Source organism: Thamnophis sirtalis, unplaced genomic scaffold, assembly GCF_051295495.1.
Source record: "Thamnophis sirtalis isolate CommonGarterSnake01/CBP01778 unplaced genomic scaffold, rThaSir2_p1.2 scaffold_3, whole genome shotgun sequence".
Classification (NCBI taxonomy): domain Eukaryota; kingdom Metazoa; phylum Chordata; class Lepidosauria; order Squamata; family Natricidae; genus Thamnophis; species Thamnophis sirtalis.
Genome location: NW_028261383.1, coordinates 129323106 through 129340394, shown reverse-complemented (window position 1 = coordinate 129340394; position 17289 = coordinate 129323106). Strand labels below are relative to the sequence as shown.

General features: G+C 37.3%; 1 protein-coding gene across 10 annotated transcripts in view; it reads right to left on the bottom strand.

Moving 5' to 3' along the window:
- The window catches only part of CCDC57 (coiled-coil domain containing 57), a 106524-nt gene that overhangs the window by 17284 nt on the left and 71951 nt on the right, over window positions 1-17289 (bottom strand). For all 10 annotated transcript variants that reach the window (XM_087710061.1, XM_087710059.1, XM_087710060.1 and 7 more), the window contains 4 exons: window positions 15058-15240; window positions 13356-13429; window positions 7532-7760; window positions 6886-7022 (listed from right to left, as the gene is read on the bottom strand). In XM_087710061.1, coding sequence (XP_087566187.1) covers window positions 6886-7022; window positions 7532-7760; window positions 13356-13429; window positions 15058-15240 — 623 coding nt within the window. The remainder of the gene's footprint in view (window positions 1-6885; window positions 7023-7531; window positions 7761-13355; window positions 13430-15057; window positions 15241-17289) is intronic.

Here is a 17289-nt window from a genome sequence, read left to right as displayed (position 1 = left end):
ATTAGAATGGAAGTAAGGATGGAAGTGATTTCAATGCTATAGTTGACCAGAAATGGGACTATAAAAGTGGAAAGAAGAGAAAAGGAGTTAGGAGAACTTTGCCGAGGTCGTTCTTCCAAATGGCCGAAGAATTAAGTATCCATGATGTATGGCGAGAAAGATGTCCAGAGGGAGAGCAATATACCTTCTACTCAAATACACATGAATCCTGGTCAAGAATAGATACGGTCTGGATGTTGATGAAGTTAATTTTGGATGTGAAGGAGACAGACATAGAACCCAATCTATGGTCTGACCACAATCCTATGAGGATTACATGGAAAAAACAAAAAGGCAGTTATCGTTGGTCATTCAATAGAACAATTCTAAAAGATCAGGAATGTATTAAAAGAGTCAATCAGGAACTGAGATTTTTCTTCAAAGAAAACTAGCCAGGAGACACATCCATACCAAACCTATGGGATACAACTGAGGCATTTATAAGAGGGGTCACGATGTCAGCTAAAGCTAGGAAGAAAAAAAATTGAGAATCAAAAAACAAGAGAGTTGAAAGAAATATACAGAATTTAGAGAGTGAACTTCAAAAGAAACTGCAAAAAAGAAGTATAAAAGAAAGTATGGAATTGATTAAACAGGAATTGGCTATATTTGAAAAAGCAAAACTATAACAGTCTATAAAAAAAGCAAAACAAAATTTCTTTGAGAATGCAAATAAACTGGGTCGGTGGCTAGCCTATAGGTTGAAGGAGCAGAAGCAAGAGAATTGGATCAATAAATTACAAGATGAAAAAGGCGAGATCGATTATCAACTAGAGGAAAAGGATTACTCAAAAGTTCTATGAACAATTATATAGAGAAAACCGAGACTATACAAAGGAAGGAATACTACAATATCTGGAAAAGTCAGATTTGCCAAAGATACCAGAGGAAGTAAAAGATATGCTCAATGGGGAAATAAAAATATCAGAGATGATTGAGGCCATACAAAGACAAAAGAATAATAAAGCAGCAGGGCCAAATGGACTGCCAGCGGAAATATATAAAGAATTCCAGGATACGCTTGTTCCAACACTGATGGAGGTTTATAATGCTGTGTTGAAAGAGGCGAAGACACTGCTATCATTGACGGAGTCTAACATTGTCTTATTACCTAAGGAGCATTCAGATCAGATGTCTATACAAAACTACAGACCAATTTCATTATTAAATGCAGATTATAAGATTTTTTGCTCTATAATTGCAGAATGGTTGAAAAAATTCCTCACACAGGAATTTATTCAAACAGATCAAAATGGATTCTTTCCCAGAAGACAAATTAAAAACAATATGAGAACTCTGTTGGACATTCTCAAATATTATGAAGTGCATAATGAAAAACAAGTTATGTTACTTTTTCTCGATGCCTAAAAGGCATTCGACAATGTAAACTGGGAATTTTTACATCAACAATTGGAACACATGGAATTTGGGGATAAATTTATAAACACTATCAGAACAATATATACAAATCAAAAAGCCAAAGTAATAATTAATGGTGAATTAACGCAAAGTATAGCAATACAGAAAGGTACAAGACAAGGTTGCCCTCTATCCCTGCTGCTGTTCTTATTAACCCTAGAAGTTCTAGCTCGGAATGTCCGTAAAGAGGAACAGATAAAGGGACTAGAAATTAAAAAGGAACAATTTAAGTTACAGGCTTTCGTGGACGATTTAGTTTTCGTGTTAGAGGATCCTTTAAAGTCTGGTATGAAACTTATTGAGGAATTGACAGAGTATGGGAAAGTAGTGGATCTAAAGCTAAATATGACAAAGACTAAAATGTTGGTCAAAAATATGACATCCTAATTGAAAGAGGAATTAACGAAGAAATTGGTTGTTCAAATTGTAAAAAAAGTGAAATATCTAGGTATACATTTATCAGTGAGGTATGAGTCCATCAAAGAAGACAACCATATTAATTTGATCAATAAAACTAAGCAAGACTTAGATAGGTGGAAAAACTTACAATTGTATCTGATGGGTAGGATCGCAGTCATAAAGATGAATGTACTACCCAAATTTCGTTTTCTGTTTCAGAACATTCCCATTAAATTAGAAAAAGGTTTTTTAAAGATTTTAAATCAATTAGTTTCTAAATTTATATGGCAGGGGGGAAAAATAAGAATAAAACTCAAAGCTATGCACGATACTAATGAAAAAGGAGGATTTGGTGTTCCGGATTGGGAACTTTATTATACTGCGGCCATTCTAACATGGTTAAAAGAATGAATAATGTTGAGAAATAAAAGATTACTCAAATTGGAAGGTCATGACCTCCAAGCAGGATGGCATGCCTTCCTATGGTATGAAAAAGGATCTGCACATAAATATTTTTATAGACACTACATCAGACAGCCCCTGTTATTACTTTGGAACAAAATTAAACACGACCACTACATTGAAATACCCATATGGCTGTCTACAATGGAAGCATACATACATCCAAATTTAATTAACATGGAAAAAATTGTTACATACAAAGTGTTATTGAACAGACAGAGGAGATTAAAAACTAGATCGAATTGGCATCACAAGGGGTACAACTAAAATGGTGGTCTTATTTATAGGTACAATCAAGGTTTGCACAGGATAGGAAAAAGGAAGGTATTGCCAAAGATTACACAATATTAGATAAACTTGGGATAGTGACAGAAGACAGGGTGATCAAACTGCTGTATAGATTTTTGCTGGAATATAAACTTAAGGAAGAACATGTCAAAGAAACTATGGTTGCCTGGGTGAAAATTTTTGGTTATAATGTGGATTTGACTAAATGGGAAAAACTTTGGATACTTAATTGGAAACTAACAATGGCCACGGTTTATAAAGAAAATCTGCAGATGGCATCTTCCCCCAGCACGGCTCTCCAAAATGTTTAAAAATTTAGCCCTAAATGGTTGGAAGTGCAAAAACCCACCAGGCACTTTTTATCATATGTGGTAGACATACAATGAGGCAAAAATATACTGGAAAATGATTTCATGGTTGGAACAAATGGTGGGAGATCAAATTTTTTCAAACCAGAAATCTTTCTCCTAGGCATAATACCGGAGGGGTATAAGAAAGATGCGCTTTATCTAATTATACATGTACTAACTGTGGCGCATACAACTTATGCGCAGTATTGGAAAAAAGAAAATACACCATCAGAGTTAGATATAAGAAAAAATAGTTGAAGGCTCCCCCTTGAACAAATAAATAAAGGGGAATCGGAATATTTTGAAGTCTGGAACAGATTCTATTATTGGTATATGACAAGGTGACAAGACTGGAACAAACTGTAAATAATGTGATTGGATAGAAGGATAGATAGTGTATTAAGTAGGCTAACAGTTACTGTATGAGATTATTTATATATAATGTGATTGTATGGTCACTTCCACTTTGCGGTGCTGCACTGTTTTAAATGTAAAAACTATATATCTATATATCTATATATCTATATCTATATCTATATCTATATCTATATCTATATCTATATCTATATCTATATCTATATCTATATCTATATCTATCTATCTATCTATCTATCTATCTATCTATCTATCTATCTATCTATCTATATATATATATATATATATATATACCGTATTTATCGGCGTATAACACGCACCGGCGTATAACACGCATTCCCCATTTTAACACAAAAATTTGAGTAAAATTTTTTTTCATTAAAAATAAATGACTTGGAAGCTCGGAACTTAATGTTGGATTAAAATTTATAACATTAGAACATGAATTACTTCCCCACCCTCTTCTGTCACATCATTTTCCCCCCTCTGATCCCCCTGTACCACCTAATCCCCCCCCAGATCCACCTGTACAACCTAATCCCCCTGTACCACATAGTCCTGATACCACCTGTACCATATAACCCCACCCCCCATATCACATACTCTTTCCCCCTGCGCCACATAACAAGCCCCCCCCCACATAAACCCCTATTTCTATATGTTTTTGTTTTCACCACAGTACCTGGCCTGTGTCGCTAGCAGACTCAGGTTACTCTTTAATTGCGCTGACGAGTAACGTCCTCAGCGTAACGTCAGGGACGTCACTCGTCAGAAGTACGGTGGCCTCGGAGGGTCCTGAGGAGCAGCCTTTAAAACAGCAGCGCGGGCGGCTGCGGACTCACAGCTGATTGGGAGAATGCCGGCGCGTACACTTGGGACCAGAGAGCAGGCGGGCGGGAAGGTAAGCACCCGCAATGATGGAGAAAAAATACAGGCAGCGGGCGGCTCTCTGGCCGCTGCGAGCCGCTGCTGCTAGGATGGGGTTAAATCAGGCAGCGGGCGGCTCTCCAGCCGCCGCTTGTTCAATGATGGGGTTAAAGCGAACAGCAGGTGGCTGGAGAGCTGCCGCCACTGCTGCAAGGTAGGGGTTATATCAGGCAGGGTAGCTGGAGAGCCGCCGACGCTGCCATGAAATGGATGCTGCACTTCTATGAGTATCATGGGCGCCGGTGAATCAGCTGGAGCAGGCAGTTTGGGACCCGGCGTATAACACGCAGTATCGGCGTATAACATGCAGGCAGGGTTTAAGCTGGCAATTTTAGTTTTAAAACTGCGTGTTATACGCCGATAAATACGGTAGGTATATATATATATATATATATATATATATATATATATATATATATATATATATATATATATATATATATATATATATATATATATATATATATATATATATATATATATATGTAGGTCTCTAGTTGTTCGGGTTTTCTCCCGCGTAGAATTGGAGATGTCTTGGCGACGTTTCGACGAAGTCACATTTGTCATCTTCAGGCTGCTGCTGACTACTTCAGGTTTGGTGTTTCCAGGAGTAGTCAGTTCCACTACTCCAGTAGTCAGTTCCACTACTCCTGGAAACACCAAACCTGAAGTAGTCAGCAGCAGCCTGAAGATGACGAATGTGACTTCGTCGAAACGTCGCCAAGACATCTCCAATTCTACGCGGGAGAAAACCCGAACAACTAGAGACCTACATACGAACACCCGCGAAAACCTCAGAAAACATATATATATATATATATATATGTATGTATGTATGTATGTATGTATGTATGTATGTATGTATGTATGTATGTGATGGTGCTCTCTTTTTTCCTTCTTTTTCTTTTTTGCAAACAGTCAATTATTTTTTTAAATTCATCCTCACTTCCATCCTCATATATATATGAGGATGGAAGTGAGGATGAATTTAAAAAAATAATTGACTGTTTGCAAAAAAGAAAAAGAAGGAAAAAAGAGAGCACCATCACATATGGAGCCTCTAAAAATGAGAATCAGTTGATTGGCAATCAGGTGTAATTTAATGACAATGAATATGTACATATAACTGTCTCTCTGGTCTCAAATTTGTCCAATTACTGTAACATCGGTAATAAATCACATTCTGATTTGAGGCAGATCTGTTAATCCCTAAATAAAATCCTCCCTTTCCCTCCTCCCTCCATCAAAATGTATTACTTGAGGAAGCATTATAAGCAGGTTCTGAGAGATTCTGGAGAACCGGTAGCAGAAATTTTGAGTAGTTCGGAGAACTGGCAAATACCACCTCTGACTGGCCCCAGAGTGGGATGGGAATGGAGATTTTGTAATATCCTTCCCCTGGAGTGGGGTAGGAATGGAGATTTTGCAGTATCCTTCCCCTACCATGCCCACCAAGCCACGCCCACACAACCGGTAGTAAAAACTTTGAATTTCACCACTGATTATAAGTTTTTAAAATGGCTTTTCTCTCTTTGGTACATGTCAACATCAATGTACTGTGCTTCTGAACTAAAGAGATCTCTGTAGAAAAACCTGAATCAGGGATAAGGGCAGTTTGCCACCTTAGATAATTAAATAACTTTCCAAATTGGCTCATTTTGTATTGGGTAGGAGTTGTGTGTACAAATCAGAGTCCATATCTAGTCAGCACTCGTGTTGCACTTTCCATGTAATTGATATAATTTTTTTTGCCATAAGTGACAATAGTTGAGGGGAAAATATCATATGGTTAGGAAATTGCTTGCTATCAGTTCCAATTGGTAAGGGCATCAAAAATGGATCAGCACATTGAAATTAGGATAACATTACAATGAATTAATAAAAGCTTTAATGCAATTTAATGTTAATTTGCCTACATACTGCATATATAACCATTTGAAATAAAGGAAAAATTATTACCAAAACAATTTTTTTTTCAAAGAAAATACGCTGCAATTTATGCTCCATTGAAGGGAATTTAAGGCTATAAAACAACATATGTTTTAAAAGGATTTCTACTACTTCAGGACAACTCCTACTGCTTGGGATATTTTCTTTTTTCTTTTAATAGGATTGTATTAAATTTCAAAACCATGAATAAAAGTAAACAAACAAGAAAACAAAAAGACAGAAAAAGGGAAAAATGAGACAAAGTGCAAGGTAGAAGGATGAAAAAAGGGGAAAAAAGAGAAAGGATGGTTTCCAACTTTCTTTGGTGTAGATGTAAATTAAAAAATACGGCCAACTTTTACTCTAAAATTAACAATAATCTAGATTAAATGTACCCAAGTCTCTTCTAACAGGATGTTGCCACCAATCTTTATGAAAAGCACAAAAATGACACATTGCTGCAATCTCCAAAGAAATGGTGAATTTTACCTCAACTGTGTTCTCCATGGAATAGGGATGGAATCTGGGTAATTGGGCATAGCAAAATCAGAGTTCAGAGCCTGGCTTTTGCACAGTTTGCATATCATATCACTGCAATCACAAGAAAGGATCTAGCATTCCGACAGCAATCTTCTTGTCCTTGATATAAAATAGTAGGATGAGGTTCTGAGATATTGTCTGGAAGAGGACATATTACCTGTTTTGTAAGATGGCACTGCAAATGTTCTAAAGCTAGAAAATGCTGCTTTGCTTCTTGTACAAGTTCTTTGGGATAAAGGGCACTAGGGAATGTCTCATTTTGAGGGTTTTTTGAGTCGTTGCAATCCTGAAATCCTACAGAGATGACAAAATAAAAATGAACCTTTTATGCTATATAGAAATTGAAAGATGATCCCCAGTGCTTTAGCTTTAAAGTTAAATTTTATTTTGACCTCAGGTTAGTTATACAATAATGCCATTTTTCATTGTTCTTCATCTCCAGGAAACAAAACAAAAAAGTATTTATTTCAAAAATCTTCTTATATACATGAGAAGTATATAAAAGAGCTTTTTGCTATTATGTAACAAGTAGTTGCTACCTTGACCTTTTAGAGCAGTAATCAAGGTTTTCATAGCCAAGAATAAGAAACAAATACTGAGTCTGTTCATGTTTCATACCATCATGTTCAATGTTGAGAGCAACTGTGCTCTTATTCAGCTGCATTTCATTCTCAAGCTCTGACCAGGACCTCTTGATCTTGGCAACAAGCCTACATGCAGTACTTCACTCCATTAGTTTTTTCAATCTCAAGAGACTGAATTTCTTACGCAAGTATTGAGATTCTTCTCTCCAATGAGCTTACCTTCCTCTGAAGCTTCTCCAAGTTCCGTTCTTAGTCTATTTACCATCTCTAGTAGCTGTTGTTTCTCTTTGCTCAGGCAGCAGATCTTTTTTGCAGCTCCTTTCAGTCTGTCTTGAATCACTTTTCCATGTTTTCTAAAATGTTGATGAGGTCCATCACCTGCGGCCATACTAAGTAACTGTTGCTTGGGATGAACGGAATCCACCTGGAGCCATTTTACCAATGGATTCTAGAAGCAAAATGAGATAAAGATTATTCCAGAGTAGGAATCCCTTCCTTTTTGACGCTGGTAACATATTTCATATTTTGAGCACCTGCTGGAGGTTTTCTGGGTGCTTTTGAAAAACAGTTGCTAAGAAGGGCTTGGGTTCCAAATCACCAATTACACAACACCATTTAACTGAAAGATTATTTGTCACCTGGACTGGACCCTCTCTGTTCCAGATGTCTTCTAAAAATTCTGCTTAGTTTTGTCTTTATGGACAGCAGATGGCCATGCTTCTAAACAAAGCACTAGACTCTTAGCAGCCCACTATTATTATTTTCCAAGAAAGCTTATAAAACCTATTTGGGACTCAGAGCAATACTGGGAAATTTTTAAAAATTGCCAGATGCTGGAACACTGCTTTGAAAAATTCCAACTTCTCACATTTGAAATCATTATTATTTTAAATGTAATAATGTAGGGAAAGGATTCCAACAGGTAGCAAGACAACTCTAAAGGGACACATTCATAAAGTAGTCACAATGCCAGGAAGCCCATTCCAGAATAGCATTACTAAAAGAAAATGAAGGACAAGATATATATTTCTTAATGAACGGAGTAATGCAGGGGTGTCAAACTTGATTTCATTGAGGGCCGCATCAAGGATGTGTTTGACCTTGGGGTGGGGGTGAGCATGGTCAGCTCACTGTCACTTGTGTCAGGGGCGCCTGTGGTGGCATGAGCGCTCTGCCAGCGAAAACGGGCTTCTGAGCTCCGTTTTTGCTGCAACAGCCTTCTGCAACCCTCTGCCAAAAAAAAAAAGCATACAGCCCTCCCGAGTGCCATTTTCACTGGCAGAGACACTGGGGAGAAGTTCTTTGCTGTTTCCAGAGTGGCCATGTGGGCCAGATCTAAGCAACCTGCGGGCCACATGTGGCCCTTGAGTCTTCAGTTTGACATCCCTGGAGTAAAGTGTTCACTATGGTAAGATAAACCAGATTGGGTTTGCAAAAAAGACCTGAACGACTCTCAGACTGTGAAGAACAAACTCTAAGTGGGCTTTCATGTGTTTTGCACTAAGGAGAGGCTTTCATCTAGCCACTCTATTATAAAGCCCAGATCAGTGGAAGGCTGCAATGATGGTTATCCTTCTGAAACTCTGTCCCATTTCCACACAGGATCTCTGGAGCTCAGGCAGAATGGCCATCAGGGTCTTGGTAAACTCTCTTGCCCTTCTCTCCCAATTGCTCAGTTTGACCGGGCAACCAGCTCTTGGAAGAGTTCTGGTTGTGCCAAACTTCTTCCATTTGAGAACTATGGAAGCCACTGTGTTCTTAGAAAGTTTCAGTGTAGTAGAAATTTTATTGTAGTTTTCCCCAGATCTGTGCCTTGCAATAATCCTGTCTCTGAGCTCTGCAAGTAGTTCATTTGACCTTGTAGCTTTTAATTTGCTATAGTATGCACTGTCAGTTGTGACACCTTCTAAAGAGAGGTGTGTGCCTTTCCAAATCATGTGCAATCAATTTAATTTACCACAGATCAACTCCATTCAAGGTGTAGAAACATGACAGCAACAATCAAGAGAAATGGGAGGCACCAGAGCTAAATTTCTCGTGCTGTTGCCAAGGGTCTGAATACTTATGTCAATGTGAAATTTCAGTTTTTTCGTTTTAATACATTTATAAACATTTCTAAAATTCTGTTTTCACTTTGTGCTTATGCGGTACTGAATGTAGATTAATGACAAAAAATGAATGTCAATAACTATAGAATCAGGCTGCAGCATAATAAAATTGACAAAAGTGAAGGGGTTCCGAATACTTTCTGAATGCACTGTAGCTGACCTACCAGCTTCTACCAGTAAAAAGTACTTCTTACTAGTGCAAGCACATGAGTTTCTCAGCTATTAGAGGACTATGTATATTCAGCATACAGATTGAAAAAAAATAAGGGCAGGGTTAATACCCTCATTTTTATTTATTACACTCATTTGGCAACCTGGAGTCAGTTTCACTATATTCTGTCTGTACTGTAAGTTCCTGAGCTTTTAAGTTTAAGTTAATTGTAAGGACAATGAGATATTTTGAAATTCCCATTTTTCTAAGCACATTTCACAGCTTGACATTATTGACACAATCAAAAGCTTTCATAGAAATTGACTGAATTTCTTCATCTTGAGTTTAAGTTGGAACCTATAATGATGGAAAGTTAGCACTGAAGCAGTGAACTGATGCAATGATAGTGAAGACATTTAACTTATTCAGTACCATCGTTGCTACTAAATAAACCCAGAAACGCATTCTTATCCCTGTTCGTTTTTCTATTATTTTAAATAGAAACATAGAAAACTGATGGCAGAAAAAGACTTAGTGGTTCATGAAGTCTTCCCTTTGAGTTTATTTGCTTTTTTGTTTTCTTTTTAATATATCTATTATTTTTAATTATTATTTTTATTTAATTTTAATTTTTTGTTAGATAATGGACACGTATTTATCTCAAACAGGTTAAGCATGTTTAAACTCTGTTTCTGGGGACTGACCCACTTCCTCCACTGGAACTTGGTTCCAAGCTTCCACTACTCTTTCTTTGAAGTAATACCTTCCAACATTACTTTTGTCAGTTTGAGGTTATGCCTCTGTATTCTTGATTTTTGCTTCATGTTGAACATACTGCATTCTAGAACCTTTTTTACACCCTTAATATATTTAAAGGTTTCAATCATGAAACCTTTAAATATATTTCCCTTCTGTTTACCAGGCTGTACATATTCAGTTCTTCTAGTCTCTCCTGATATGTTCTGTCCCTCAAACCTTGCACTATTTTTGTTGCCCATCTCTGGACTCCTTATCAGTATCTTTTTTAAGTGAGTTCTCCAGAATTGAACACAATATTCCAAACAGGTTTGGCTAAACCCTATATAGAGGGATTAGGGTCCTTTTTCCTGCTGATGACCCTCTAATGATGCATTCCAGAATTTTGTTTGCCTTCAGCTTCCTGCCCATACCATTCATGCATTTTGCAGTCATCTCCTATTATATTCCTTAAGTCTATGCCATGAAAAGTGAATTATGCCCTAGAAAAGGGCATTGCTAAAGATCCATTCACTTATGAATTCCTCTCATGAGTGGCCCTATGAATGTACGTCTCTTTTGCCCTTCCATTAACATAATGGCTTATTACTGATGGAGCCTGTATTACAGCTTCAGTGCTTACTCCCCATTATCCTTCAAGATACAATTTTGCTAAAACAAAACATATTTTTATGAAAAAGAGAAAAGGGAAAAAATCGAAATCATCACATGACCTGTGGCCCTCATAACTAAGTTTTAATGTAACCCAAATATCTTCTTAGAGATTCTATTTGTTAAATAATGTAGGTAAGCAGAGAGGCATCATTGGAACAGCTTTTTTCTGCAAAATTTCCTTCCACATAAATTCTAAGACAAATTTAAATTTTTGGAATTGGCAGGCAGAATTAAGCTGATAAATTTAAGTTTGACAAAATATTATACATTTAATTAGCACCAGCCAAAAGTGAAAAAGGTATTACTGAAGGTATTTGATATGTGGGGGAAAACATTTATAGCAGAGCAAGATAAATTGCAACTTGTACAGCTGCAAACTTAGTTAGCTCTATCCGAGATACAATAGTAATACAATACAATACAATACAAAACAAAACAATAGCAGAGTTAGAAGGGACCTTGGAGGTCTTCTAGCCCAACCCTCTGCCTAGGCAGGAAACCTTATACCATTTCAGACAATGGCTATCCAACATCTTCTTAAAGACTTGCAGTGCTGGGGCATTCACAACTTCTGGAGGCAAGCTGTTCCACTGATTAATTGTTCTAACTGTCAGGAAATTTCTACTCAGTTCTAAGTTGCTTCTCTCCTTGATTAGTTTCCACCCATTGCTTCTTGTTCTACCCTCAGGTGCCTTGGAGAATAGCTTGACTCCCTCTTCTTTGTGGCAACCCCTGAGATATTGGAACACTGCTATCATGTCTCCCCTAGTCCTTCTTTTCATTAAACTAGACATACCCAGTTCCTGCAACCGTTCTTCATATGTCCCCTAATCATCTTTGTTACTCTTCACTGCACTCTTTCTAGAGTCTCCACATATTTTCTACATCGTGGTGACCAAAACTGAATGCAGTATTCCAAGTGTGGCCTTACCAAGGCATTATAAAGTGGTATTAACACTTCATGTGATCTTGATTCTATCCTTCTGTTTATGCAGCCTAGAACTGTGTTGGCTTTTTTTGGCAGCTGCTGCACACTGCTGGCTCATATTTAAATGGTTGTCCACTAGGACTCCAAGATCCCTCTCATAGTTACTACTATTGAGCAAGGTACCACCTATACTGTACCTGTGCATTTTGTTTTTCTTGCCTAAATGTAGAACCTAACTCTTTTCACCATTGAATTTCATTTTATTAGATAGTGCCCAATGTTAAAGTTTGTCAAGATCCTTCTGTATCTTAAGCCTATCTTCTGGAGTGTTGGCTATTCCTGCCAGCTGCAAATTTGATGAGTCCCATTTATTCCATCATCTAAATCATTGATGATGATGTTGAAGAGTACTGGGCTTAAAACAGAGCCTTGGGGTACTCCATTGCATGCTTCCCTCCATGTAGATGCAGTTCCATTGAGGACTACACATTGAGTGTGGTTGGTCAGCCAGTTACGAATCCATCTGGTGATGATGCTGTCTAACCCACATTCTTCTACTTTATCTAGTAGTAGGTTATGGTCTACCTTATCAAATGCCTTACTGAAGTCCAAGTAAACTATATCAACGGCATTCCTCTGGTCCACTAATTTTGTCACTTTGTCAAAGAATGCAATAAGATTAGTCTGGCATGATCTGTTTTTGATAAACCCATGTTGGCTTTTTGCTATTACAATACAATACAATACAATACAATACAATACAATAGCAGAATTGGAAGGGACCTTGGAGGTCTTCTAGTCCAACCCCCTGCCTAGACAGGAAACCCTAGACAAATGGCTATCCAACATCTTCTTAAAAGACTTCCAGTGTTGGGACATTCACAACTTCTGGAGGCAAGCTGTTCCACTGATTAATTGTTCTAACTGTCAGGAAATTTCTCCTCAGTTCTAAGTTGCTTCTCTCCTTAATTAGTTTCCACCCATTGCTTCTTGTTCTACCCTCAGGTGCCTTAGAAAATAGTTTTACTCCCTCTTCTTTGTGGCAACCCCTGAGAAATTGGAACACTACTATCATGTCTCCCCTAGTCCTTCTTTCTATTAAACTTTGTTTTATCTATTATCTATTTCTATTATTACTTGGTTTATTTCGCTAATTCGTTGCTTGTACAATTTAATTTTCTTTCCGTATTAAGAGTTCAATTCAGATAACCCAAATAGATTATTAGAATATATATCATTAACCCAGATGCAGCAAAGATATCTAGAATTACAATGCCTCCTAGTGGAAGTAGTAGGAAAGGCACAGATCCTTTGTCATAAACTGGCAGTGTATACATGAGGTCAGAATACGTAAAGCATTGTACAGTGAAAGCAAATAAATGTACCCCTTTGTTCTGAATGAATCCCTATATTAAACATTAACAGTTATAATTTTGGTTTTCATACCCCTGTTCTTGAATGTTCCGTTTCATTTTTTTCCAGAAACTTTACAGCAGCAACTGTATTATGATGCAATGTACCTGAAACAATAAAGAGCAGAACAAAGCAGATGTCAACTGAAAAACTCTAAGGATACCTCAAATCTTTTCTAGTTATAACATACTATTAACTAATTATTAATGAGGTTGATGAACACAGATGTATAATTGTGAAGGAGGGGGGTAGAATCTTTAATGTTAAAATGTTTTTATTTTCCATTTTTCATTTTCATACACTCACATATATACTGTGCATAGCCGGGGTCATACAACATTAAACAATAATCACAGCAATTCCTCTTGTCAACAATACCCCCCAAAATAGAAACCCAATATACCTCTTCCACTCTCCATACACCTCTTTCTTCCACCCCGCTCCAACTTTCTATCTTCCCTCCATCATTCCTCTCTACCCTACTTCCCCTCCCCCTCTACCACTCCTCTCTCCCGATCCACTCCCTCCCTTCCTTCTCACCCTCCCTCCCATCCTCTCTCCCGCCCTCTCTACCCATCTTTCTTCTATCCCACTCCTCCTCCCCTTGGTGTATTTCTATTATATGTCAATGTACTCAACTTGTCCTATTTTTACAGTGAAATTAAAGAGGAACAGTATACATGTGAAGTCGCATTACATTGAAATCTAACACATAGTATATATCCCCCCTCCCCCCAACACCCCACCTCCCCCCCCCGACTTCCCAGAGCCCGTACACGGTATAGATTTTTAACAAACACAGTCTAAAATATATTGAGAAAAAAGAAATAAAAAAAGAGGTTAATAACATCTCTACATTGATCTTAGTTTCTTCCTGCTACACTAACTTTGAACAGTTTAAATTATTCCTGATCTTAAGCATAGGCTATCTGGAATTTCTTAGTTCCGTATTTGTTTTGTATATAGTCAATCCATTTTTTCCAATCTCGTTTATATCTCTCATTTGAATGATCTTTAAGATATGCCGATATTTTAGCCATCTTGGCTAAATTTGTAACTTTCAATGTCCATTCTTGAGTTGTAGGCAAGTCTTCCTTCTTCCAGTATTGCGCCACCAACAATCTTGCCGCCGTTATTAGGTGCAGAATCAAGTTAGTCTCTACCACTGTAAAGTCAATACATATACCTAGTAAAAATAACTGAGGAGTAAACTTTATCCTTCTTTTAAAGATATTTTGCATAATCCACCATATTTTTATCCAAAATGCCTTAATCTTTTGGCAGGTCCACCATATATGAAAATATGTAGCATCGAGAGAACCACATCTCCAACATTTAGGCTGTACATTCGGATACATAGAAGCTAGCTTTTTAGGATCTAAATGCCATCTATAGAACATCTTGTAAAAATTTTCTCTCAGGTTTTGAGCTTGTGTAAATTTCACATTTCTTACCCATATTCTTTCCCATGTATCCAACATTATTGGTTCTTCAATATTTTGAGCCCACTTTATCATACAATCTTTAACTAATTCTGTTTCCGAATCCATCTGTATTAATACATTATATATCCTCTTTATATGGATTAAACTTTGATCTCTTATTTGTTTAAACAAATTATCCTCAACTTGGATAAAACCAATTTTTTTATCTATTTTGTTGGCATGGCTCTTATCTTCCTCCGAGCATGCAAGAATTATAACATAATAGAAGATGTGAAATTTATTTCCCTTACCATCATTCCCACTGACAAAGTAGTCCAGATGGAAAGTTTGAGTAGCTTTATTACATCTAGTTACATTAAGAGAAGGCACAAGTACTTTTCTTGAAGCTTCTGTTGCATTTTCTTTCTGTTTGTCTATTGCCTCACGTGTTTTTTTCAATGTTCTGATCTCCTCTTGCAGGAACTGCTTATGGTCTGCAAAAATAAAAATTCCCATTTTAGGTTGAGAACTTGCAAGACATGATTGCCTGATTACATTTATAAATTAAAAGAAAAATATCCAAAAATTATCAAATATATATTTTCCTGGAACAGCAGTAATATTGGTCTGCTGCAGCAAAAGTAATAAAAGTGTAATGGTATCTTAATGATTAAATAAATTACAAGTTTTAACATATGATAGAACTTAATCAGACATATACTTTTATATAAAGCTTCATATTATAAAATAATTTTCTTATTTCTTTTTCGTTTTTAGGAACTGGCTAAATTAGTTTTTGCTGGTATTCTTTTAAAGATTAGGATAAGAAGAATGATTCCAGAAGCAATTTCAATTCCACATAGTAAAAAAAAAAGTGAAATTTGATTTTTTTTTTAAATTTCAGGCTACCAAGAAGCTTATAATACTTCTTGTTTTATATGAAATAGAATATATGTACATGTATGAAAAAGAGATAAATAATAACATGGAATTCGGTAGGCACTGAATAACTATAATTTTAATTTTATTGCCAACAGCAGATGGGTTGGATTTGAATAGTTTAAATCTCATCTTAAGAAGAGACTTTAATATTGTTGCAAATGATAAGCATATATTCTCGCAAGTGTGGAGTAATACTTTGATTGGAGGGAGGCAGTTTCAATGACCATGACTACGTGAGGATCTTAATATTTGCTCCTAAGAATTGGGGGGGGGGGAGATAGAAGGGGAGCTCATGTGGGAAATGCTAACACTTTGGAAGATAGACTCAAGATTCAGAAACATCTTGACAAAGTTGAGTATTGGGCCCTACCCAGCAAGATGCAGTTCAGTGATGAGAAAAATAAGGTCCTGCACTTATGTAGGAAAAACTAAATGTACAGCTATAGTATAGGCATTACTTGGTTTAACCATAGTAATTAGAAAGCGATCTAGATGTCCCAGGGGACTATGCCACTTAAGTATGAACTAGAAGTGTGCTGCAGCTGCGAAAACATGCTAGGCTGCATCAACAGAGTGATAGTATCAAGATTATGAAAAGTGATAGTATCATTCTATACTGCACTATACTACACTTAAAATATTGCATCCAGTTCTGGTCACCATGATACAAAAAAGATGCTGAGATCCTAGAAAGAGTGAAGAGAAGAGAAACAAAGATGACAAGGAGTTTGGAGGCTAAACTTTACAATGAATGGTTAAGGGAATTAGGTATGTTTTGTTGGAATTCATTCTGGATGTTTGCGTGCAGGACAGCTTCGGCTGTCTGAAACACACATACACAGGGATGCAAAAACATTGCCTAACGGTCATAACTCACTATGCAGCCTTTTGTAACAAGAACTGTGTGAGCCTACTCCCACACATGCCCTTCCTCCCCCCCTATGCTGTGCTATAGCTTTCTGTTCCCTCTCTCCCCCTCCCAATGCCATGCAGCTTGTAATCTTCTGTTCCCCCTTTGCCCACCCTTTGCCATGATGTGACTTTCTATTGGTTTATTTGTAGAATGCTGTGAACTTTTCATTAGCTTACTTGTGCCATGTGTGATTATGATGCTGTAACTAACTTTTTCTAATAAAAGAGCCCTTCGAGGATCCTTCGAGGCTTTTGCTCATCCCAAGGAATTTCGTCTGGTGTTTTCCTTTTGATTAGGCAAGGACACATGAGCAGCCCACCAGTGTGGCGAACAACGCCGCAACTGGTGACCCCCGACGTGATCTTGCTGATCAAGCACGTCGTCTCATTTGGCACCCCCATTGCTTACCGGCGAAGGAACGCCCCTTGCATACCAGGACCGGCCGTCGCAGACGGAGCATCCTCCCAATCGTGAGTTATGGGGGCAGAATTCTCTAAGCCTCAGGTTGCGCACCTCCAAGAACTTAGAGAATTGGCCAAAACCTCAATATTAATCTTAAAAAACAATGGGAACTTTCTCCCCATCCCTTCGAAAAAAGACCTTACTGACCTTCTCAGGTATATTTATCAAAATTGTCCCACATATCCTGATAAGGGCTCAATTCGAATAGCCACTTGGGAAAAATTAG